Here is a 9,870-nt window from a genome sequence, read left to right on the forward strand (position 1 = left end):
GCCCTTGTGTCCCTGTAACCCTAGTGCTATGGAGACAAGCCAGGAGGATCACTGGGGCTTGCTGGATGTCAGAGTACCTTTGGGTTCAGTGAGAGGTCTTCTCTCAAGGTAAGAAAAGTAATAGAACAGGACACGTGACATTCTCCTTTGTTCTCTGCGCATGCGTGAGAAGACAGCACCCACACGTGTGCACATTATCACATGCCACATAAATACACACATATGAGAGGGGGGCTCTGAGTTTTGTTTTCAATGACTTTGGCTCATTGAGAATGGTATTAAAAATACAGACTATAGATGTGAGCGAGTGGTATTTTTTTTTTTTTTTTGGTTTTTCGAGACAGGGTTTCTCTGTGTAGTCGTGGCTGTACTGGAACTCACTCTGTAGCCCAGGCTGGCCTCAGACTCAGAAATCCACCTGCCTCTGAGCGAGTGGTATTTAACAGAAGAGCTTCTGGGGCTCGAGGGATGCGGTGGGGATCTGAGTGGAGAGCAGGTCAAAGGTCCCAGCATCCCACATCTAGACAGTCCTGCAAAGTGAATCCTGAGTGTGGCCTTGGGAGCTTGAATGTCTAGGTTTTTCTGCAGAAGAGCACATGTGGGTGGAGAGTGAGCATGGACATCAGGTATATTTCGAGATCTTTAAGCAACCCCAAGGAAGTAGGGCAACCCACTGAAGAACGAGATCGAATTTATCACCAGCGGAATGCTTGTGTGTCCAGAGCGGATTGTCATGCTATAAAGTACATTTTGTCCTTTTTTCCTAATGACTTCATGGGTGGTGCCAGTCATGGAGGGGTTTGATGGGGCCCTGACTCATCTGTAGTGAAAGCAGAATAAAACTGTTCATGGAAAATGAAATCTGGATGTGACTTCTGCATTCATCTTGTCTAGAGTTTTCTACTTTAGAATAAGAAATACGACTTAAGCCAGCAGGTTGTCACCCCCCATGGGGTACTTTACTTTCTGTGTTGGCACTGTATAAAAGTCAGAGAAGACTAAGGGCATAATTCATATAGGGTACTCTCCGAGCTTGTGTTAGACCCAGGGATTTCGAAGTCTGGCATGACAGTAAAAAATAAATAAGTAAAAACAAAAATCATTTCATAGTAGCCACGAACAGCCCGTAAGTATAAGATATCATAATTTTAAAGTGAATGTACTACCCACTGCATAAAAATAAGGCAGTGAGGGGGGTGGGGAAGGTGAACTTATCTCATGGGTTTTCAGTTATTTCTCTGTATGGAAACTGAGAGAAAATGACCAGAGCTGTGCTTAAAGTAAATGATGTTACAGTTTCCAAGAATCGAACATGTCACCTAAAGACATTCTAAATACGGATATATGTGTGTGTGTGTTGGATGTACACACAGACATTTGTCAGTTATGAAATGCTGGGTTTGAATTGTGAGAGAGAGAGAGAGAGAGAGAGAGAGAGAGAGAGAGAGAGAGAGAGAGAATGAGAATTAAGCGTATTGCATAACTAAAGTCATTTTTCTGTGGATCTTCTACTTCTAGTCTAGCATTCCGAGTTACCTAGTGCGTTCTAACCTAAATCCTGGCCCCACTTTCTCTCCCTTTCGTCTTCATAGTCACAAGGTGGGTTGGAATTTGGCTTCTTCTTTCAGGACCTCTGTGTAAGAGAGCAGAGGCCTCCCTTGCAAGAGTCCTGTCTTAGCCCTGTGAGCAGCTCAGTGGGAAGGAGACATAACTAACCTGCCAGCTCTGCACTCTCTCCCCCGTGGCACTGAGCTCACATCAACTCTAGGCAACTTCTAAAGGGAGGGCATAGGCAGGACAGAGCCTGCATGGCAGAAGAGCTTCTTGCCGGTGCTGCTTCATTGAGGAGACGTCCCCGAGGTCAGCTGTCTGTTCAGATGTTCCGATACACGTCTCTCTGCCAGCAGGGCCCATGGCGGATGAGGACAAGCAGAAGTATCACCAGGATCCCGGTTACCAGGCAAAACGTAGTGGCGAGGATAACCCTTAGCACTGCGAACCGAGAAATACACGCAAAATTAGGACGTTAAGAACACATGAAGATCACAGCAATAAACTCTAAAGAAGACGAAGATCATATACCATTGTTGACTTTGGGCCTTAATTTAAAAATTAAAAAGATGCTTATTTCATGTACAAAAAAAAAGTTTATATAACTTTTGCCTTCTTTGTCCTTCTGTTTTTGTTTGTTTACTTGCTTGTTTTCAGAGACAGGGTCTCACATAGCCCAGAGGGGCCTTGAACTCCCTATGTAGGTAGCCAAAGGTGAGCTAGCTTCAACTCATGATCCTCCTGCCCCAATCTTCCAAGGGCTGGGATTACAGGTGGGGGCCATCCTATCCAGCTTGCCTACCTAGAATTGTAAATTCTAGAGGAATTTCTGAAGTAGCCTTGGATTCTGAAGGGCTAGGGGTCAGAAGGTGACCCCTAGTTTCAGCTTGACCTTTGACATTTGGCCTCAGCTCTCTACTACGAATGGAAGGAAACTGGCCGGAGAATCTCCAAGGTCATCTCATAATAACTGCTTTCGCGCCGCTCTCCCCTTCCTTCTTTCAGCCCTGACTCTTTTCTCCCCCCTCAACTCCATGGAGTGGACTCAGACTTGCAATCCTACTGCCTCAGCTTCCTCACTTGAATTCTATGCATTTTCATACGGTTAAATTATCAATCGAATCTGCTCACAAGTTCAGAGGAAAATCTGAATAATTCAAGCAATTGACTAAAAGAGGTTGAACATCCCATTTTTAAAAATTGATTTTTCGAAAACCATGTTTTATGGAGAAACTGAGCATAGTTTGACCTTGGGAAGCGTCTTTTTTTATTTTTATTTTGCATAAGCACGTAGTAGCACCGAGTCCGTAATTATTGAAAAAGATCCCTTGATAGATAATGGTCCCGATGGCTCATCAGTAGACACTAGTGCTTTAGGAATACAGATGAGCATCACTGATTTAGTCTAACCTTATCCCAGAGGGAGGGAACGGAAGAAGCAGAGATCGTTTGGTCAAGGCTCAGCAGATAATTCTTTTGTTGTTGTTGTTTTGTTTTTGTTTTTCAAGACAGGGTTTCTCTGTATAGCCCTGGCTGTCCTGGAACTCACTCTGTAGACCAGGCTGGCCTCGAACTCAGAAATCTGTCTGCTGCTGCCTCCCAAGTGCTGGGATTAAAGGCGTTCGCCAATACCACCGGGCAATTCTATTGTCCTAGAAACACAGGATCTTATCAGTCTCACGATCCGAATCCATCTGTATTCGAATGACTTCTGAACCAACCCTCACCACCAGCTGTGACTTTTTGCTTAAGCTTGACTCTCGTACCCAGTGTGTTCTTGGTACGTAGTAGTCTCCCTTACATACGGATTCACTCTCTGTCAGGTACCCGTGGCAGTCAACCATTGTATGAATGTATTAATGGAAAATTCCAGAAATAAATGAATCATCCATTTTAAATGCTACACCTCTCTGCGAAGCATGATGGCATCTCCTGATGTCCCATCCTATCCCCCCCTCCCCCATGATGTAAAGCGAGTCATCCTTTGTCAATCAAGTCTATACCCCGCCCACCAATGACACCACAGCACCTTGCTTTCCAGGCATTGTCGTGTATTTCAGTGCCTGTGTTCAGGTAACCCCCATTTTACTCAGTAATGGCTAAAGACACAGGAGTCGTAATGCCAGAAACTGGATCCATGAGGAGAAGTTGCAGTATATACCCTTCATTGTCTTCATTAGTTTCTAATTCATTTACATAATTGTTCTATTTCTGTTCATTTTTGAAAACATGTCTCATGTGGCCCAGGTAGGTAGGCACTTGTTGTGTAGCAGCCAAGGAAAATCTTGAATTCCCAATCCTTCTGCCTCCATCTTCCAAGAGTATAGAAGCGCATCATCTCCACGCCGGGATTTATGAGGTCCCGAGGATGAGTCCTCAAGTGTGCCAGGCAGGGAAATGTTCGAACCATTGAGCCACGTCTCCAATTTTGTTGTGTGTTCTTGTTCATCTATACCATGCCTAATCTATAAATTAAACTTTAACATAGGTGTATATGTACAGGGAAAAGCATTGCTATGTACATGTTGAATATTCTCTGCTATGTCAAGTATCTGCTGGGATCTTGGCATGTGGGCTCTTGGATAATAGAGGCTACAGATTCCTCTGGGCATCCAGTAGGCATTTCAATCTTAAGGTACAAGGACAATACCCAAGCCTCCTCCAGCCGGATCTGTTTTTCTCATAGCCACTCTCCCCTTGGATGATAAAAACTGCCTTCTGTTGGCCTGGGGAGGAGGGGTAAAAATGAGTCTTCCATGATCCCTTTATTTTCCAAATAATCTACACCTGACCTTCCAGGAAAGCCTGTCAGTTCTACTGGGAGAAAAGAAATCCAGAAACCAACGGCTCTCTCCATCTCTGCCACCATCTGCTTTGAGCTGCCCCCGATTGCCAGGACCACTGTAATAGACTCTTTGCCTATCCCCAGCTTCTATTCTTGCTATTCTGTTCACGATCTGTTTTAAACACAGCAGCCAAATGTTTACAAGTCAAGCCTTGTCATTCGGCTCCTTCAGGTGAAGTGTGCTATGGATGGATACTCGTGTCTACCTGAGCAGAAGCTGAGGTCCTGGTGGTGACTCTTCCAGCCACACTGCCCTTCCAGATTCTCTTTAAACACCCCTTAGCATCCTCGCTTGGTGCTATTGTTTCAGCTTTTAGCATTGCTGGAATGCTCATCCTACAGACCCCTAGATGGGGTACTGCTTTCCTGTGTTTGCACAAGTCTGCTCTTTTCAATAAATTCTTCCCAGTTCAAAGTTTATACAGCATTCTCCACTCCCTTTTACCAACAAGTGCTTATAATCTGAATATTTCAAAAACTCTTACTACATTTATTATATATCATCTGTTTCTCATTTCTTCAAATTGACTATACATTTCAGGGCACAAGAACTATATATATCTATTAGTATCTATGGATCATAGATCAGTACCTGGGACATAGGTGTCAATATATTAATATTAAAATGAGGGTGTGGCCCAACTGGTAGCATGCTCGCCTGTCAGGAGCAAAGGCCTGGGTTTGAATCTTGATACTGCATAAATTGGGTATGGGTGGGGATGCACCCATAATCTCATATGTCAGGGGATGGAGCCAGGAGGGTCAGAAGTTCAAGGACATTCCTCAGTTACATGGGGAGTTTGAGGCTACCCTGAGATATATGAAACCATGTCTCAAACACAAAACAAGCTTCCCTCCCCTGCAAAAACCACTAAAAATAATGACTTAGAACTCACAAAGTGTCAACTTATAGTTCAGTGTTTTCCCCATGATCAGGATGCTTTTTAGTGGCATGAAAAATATAATTTTAGGAAAGTTAAACCCTAACAGACAGTTTATTAGCACTGTCCATGGAGCTGGGATAAAGTTGGAGAGAACCAAGTAGACTTGAAGAACAGAGAGACTAGATGAAATGAAGGAAGAGGGACAGGTACTAGTACTAGTGATTTGCAGACACACACAGACACATAGACACACACATCCCTTAGATGTCTTTTTTTTTTTTTTTTTTTTTTTTTTTTTTTTTTTTTTTTTTTTTTTTTAGTTTTTTGAGACAGGGTTTCTCTGTATAGCCCTGGCTGTCCTGGAACTCACTCTGTAGACCAGGCTGGCCTCGAACTCAGAAATCCGCCTGCCTCTGCCTCCCAAGTGCTGGGATTAAAGGCGTGCGCCACCACCGCCCAGCCCCTTAGATGTCTTAAAAGGCTGTTTTCACTGGGCTGGGAATGATGACACAGCCTGTAGTCCTACCATTTGGAATGCTAACTTAGAAGGGTTTTAAGCTCCCATCCAGCTTGTCTACAATCGTGAGTGAAAAAGGTAAATTAATTTTCATGGTTAATTTTCTGACTTTAGAAATTTAACTTTTAATTAGCCCATTAATTTTGCCTGTGCTACCACAGCAGTCCCATGAAATAAGCATCCCCAGACTTTCATGCAGTGAGCACACACACGTCCTGTGCCAGGCAGGCTTTGGGAGGTGCCGAGACCTCATAAGCTCTGCTCCTGAGAAACCCAACATGTAACAAGACAATCAGACAGACATGTATGTGATAGGTGACACATTGAAATGGAGATGTCACCAATGCCATTCCAAGAGAGAAAAGTACGATCAGAAGAGTATATTGACTTTGCAAAAAGGGGAAAATTTGGAAAGCTTATGAGATTTGAGGTGGCTTGTGAGAGGAATAAGATTTTACATGAGATAGAAATTGCCACACAGGGTATGTTTGGGACACGATGAATGGTTATATATGGGCAGCACACAGGAGTCAGGGCTGGGGTTAAGACTGGATGTGCATACTGGGGCCCAGTTTTTATGCTTTCAGTTTAGTCTTGTTCTGAAGCACACAAAAATGATTATCAACTAAGATGTTTGGAAGCCAGACACTCTAGTCTGTGTTTAAGAAAAAGTAACTAGGGATGTCAAGATGGTGAAGAACTGGCAGATTTGGTAGGGAGCTATTGAAAGCTCAGGTAAGATAACGAAGGCTCTGAACTGGAGTTGCAGATGTGGCGGGGACACGAGGAAGGGGACTAGAATGCTGATTAATCTTGTGTCTGAGTTGAAAAGTGTTGGTGACAGAGTAGACACCCCAGTCCAGGGGAAGAAGAAGAGGGTCAGATAATCTGGGTTTGCGCTGTGATCAGAGATGGACACCACAAAAAAGGACCGGTACAGACACTAGGAGGAAATGACCTTTATTTTCAAAGTGGTCGAGATGAGCTCTTCGATGGATAGATGTGACCAAGGGGTAGCTGCAAACAACAGGTCTGTGATTCTTCACTTAGGTATGGCAGTAAGGATGGTAGACGTGGAAGATGGAGGCTGTGGTAAGCGTGGGGTGAGGGCAGCAGCTACGGGATCCTGAAGGGTGATTATTTAAAGGGCTGGTGGAAGGGATCTATCCAAAAGAAGCTAGCAAGGGACTCAAGAGGACAAACAAACACCAAACTAAACCCAACCCACCAAAACAAAAGACAGACAGACAGGCAGACGGGCAGACAGACAAAACTCCCAGGAAAGACACCCAGCTCTGTCCCTTATCATTCCATCTTTCAGTACTGAGTCTTGAACCCAGGGCCTGACGCATGCGAGCCATGCACCCTGCCAATGAGGTGCATTTCCTCCCTTGAACTCGAGATCATCCTGCCTCCAAGTGCTGAGATTTCAGGCATGCACCACCACACCAGCCTGTCTGTGAAACTTTCCATCTTTTTTAAAATTAAAAGTTATCTGCTCATTTGAACTACAGACAACTTCAGAAATTTGGCAGTGTTCCATTCTAGAAGCTGAGAAATGATGGTGATCCGTGTTTCTTATTGCAAAGAGGTCTGGGGCAAGCAAGGGCTGAGAAGAGACTCTATCGCATGGGGACACACAAAAGCTGCTGAAGGCAATGTGCCAGACACAATCTTTCTAGCTGGATATATAGCCAAGGATGGCCTTGAATTTCTGCCTCCACCTCCCAAGTACTGGGATTACAGGCATGTACCATCACACTGAATCAAATTGAGCTATTCCTGCATGCTGCATCAGCACCCTACCACCTGAACTACATCCCTAGCCCGTTCTTTCTCTCACTCTAGACCTTGGTCACTATAGTAACCTCTTATTCTCTACCACCTCAGCGTCCTTCCCATCCGATCCAGTCTTTCCCTGTAGCCAGGGTCTTCCTAAAACAAGAAGCCAACAGCAGCACCAGTCCTCTGCCCAAAACCTTTCAATGACCAGGACAGTGCAGCTTCATCAAAGGCACTCCGCACCTACCTCTTCCTAAAATGCCCCATGCTGTCTTCAGCTTTCTGACATCTGTACCTTCTCTGTCCCCTTTCTTTAGGGCATTTTCCTTCCTGCTCAGCTCCATTCGACTGGCTGATTCCTTTTCGCCCTCAGGTCTCTGTTTAAACATTACCCCGCTGGAGAAACCTCTTAGCCTTAGCTAATTGCTTCTGTGGTGTGTCTTCAGTGTTGCCTGTGTGTCCTTCATCATGGCTCTCCTGTATGGCTAGGGCCTGCTTGTTTGTTTCTTTCTTTTTATTTTATTTTTAGAATTATTTTTTTTTAGTTTATGTATGTGAGTACACAAGTTTTCAGACACACCAGAAGAGGCATCGGATCCCATTACAGATGGTTGTGAGCCACCATGTGGTTGCTGGGAATTGAACTCAGGACCTCTGGAACAGCAGTCAGTGCTCTTAACCTCTGAGCCATCTCTCCAGCCCTAGAGCCTGTTTCTTAACTCTTTCCCCACTTGTCTTGTCTGTCTTGGGTGTAGACTTGGTTGACAGGGCACAGACTAGGTCATAATTGCCAATGGCACAGTTGCCTTCACTGAGGGCAGAAATAGGCATGGGGTTGAATTACTGCCTAGCAAGTCATTCCACCAAGGGCCAAGCCCTTTAATGATGGCCATGTCCTGGGAAATCGAAGGCAATGGTAACTGGGTGAGAAAAAGATGTTTTAATCACTTGGCCTCATCTTTCAGGGAGGGGAGAATGATGCAGGGGGTGGGGGGATGGGGCCCCAATGGAGCAGGGGCTCTTAACTACGACTACGCAAAACAGATGCTAAGTGACAAAGCGTAGGCTTGCAATTATGGCCAATGACTGGGTCTTTAAAAAGCAGTCACACTTGAGACTCATTCATAACTTCTCTCTCCTATGGCTGACCAGCTAACTTCCATGAGAAAGTCTGGTTGCGTCTGGAGGGTTGAACAGTTATCCAGCCCACAAACATCAATTCCAGGGCTGCCAGCACCTCATAGATATAGAATACATCTATGTCATTTTTGTCTTGCTTTAGGAATTGGCTTTCTCAGAACATGTGTTCTGTAGCTATTCCACCACTGGACCTCTGACCCCTCCATCCCAAGATCACAGTTCAGCTGTTAGAGCTTTTTGTCAAATTGATCTTGGGATCCTCTACCCTTTATTCACTAAATCATGTCCTAAAATTGCTGCTCTCACTAAAATGGCATCCACCCTTACTGCCCATCATGCTTAGCCTCTGCCATATAGTACCTACGCTAAGGCAAGGGCTTGCCCAACCACGTGGTTACTTCCCATATCCAGACCATCTTAATTTCCACCTACCACCTCCAGCATCACCCTCTGAGACTTTCTTGCACAGTGGTGGAGTCTAGTCCTTTTTCATTAGGAAGTTCATGTATGGAGTTTCTTTTGTCAGAGGCCATCTTGTCCCACAGACTCCTAACAAGCTTTCTGCTAGCTAGAACCAACAGGGTGTTGGTAACTTGAAACAGAAGCAATCCCCTCTGGTTTGTGTCACTTGCTGAGTTCTGTGAGGAGCAGCTATGACCAATGTCAAGCTACCAAAGAAAAGTTGTGGAAGTCAGCATCAGGAAGAGATGCACACGTTTCACCCTTGGATCTACGTGGGATGTTACAGCATGGTAGCCACTGCTCTTTCTTCTGGCTGATATGATCTGATAATATCGTCACATTTCTCTTCCCTTGGGTATTGAATTGCCAAGGCTTCTGTGTTGAAGGGGAAATTCTGTAAATATGCTGCAGATAGGTTTAACAAGTGAGACAAATTGGCTAGGGAATAAAACACAGAGCAGGCTAAACAGGACTCTCAGGCTGCTGGGTATTGTGTCTAATCAAGAGAGGGAGGTCAGGGGGAAAGATAACTAATTATACACCAGTGGGAAAATATTTATTGAGCACCAGACAATACTGTCAACAAAACAGTACTGGCTCTCTGAGGTATTGAGGACACAACAGATAAAATTCTTGCTTTGTAGAACTGATATTCTATCTTATAAAATTCTTTTTTTTTTTTTTTTTTT

The 9,870-nt window shown here is 44.5% G+C and overlaps 1 protein-coding gene across 1 annotated transcript in view; it reads right to left on the minus strand.

Moving 5' to 3' along the window:
- Positions 1-352: 352 nt before the first annotated feature.
- The window catches only part of Acpp (acid phosphatase, prostate), a 49,134-nt gene continuing 39,616 nt past the window's right edge, over positions 353-9,870 (minus strand). The window contains exon 11 of the mRNA XM_021172578.2: positions 353-1,992. Within this exon, the coding sequence (XP_021028237.1) occupies positions 1,874-1,992 (119 nt within the window). The 3' untranslated portion in view covers positions 353-1,873. The remainder of the gene's footprint in view (positions 1,993-9,870) is intronic.

This window comes from Mus caroli, chromosome 9, assembly GCF_900094665.2.
Source record: "Mus caroli chromosome 9, CAROLI_EIJ_v1.1, whole genome shotgun sequence".
Lineage (NCBI taxonomy): Eukaryota > Metazoa > Chordata > Mammalia > Rodentia > Muridae > Mus > Mus caroli.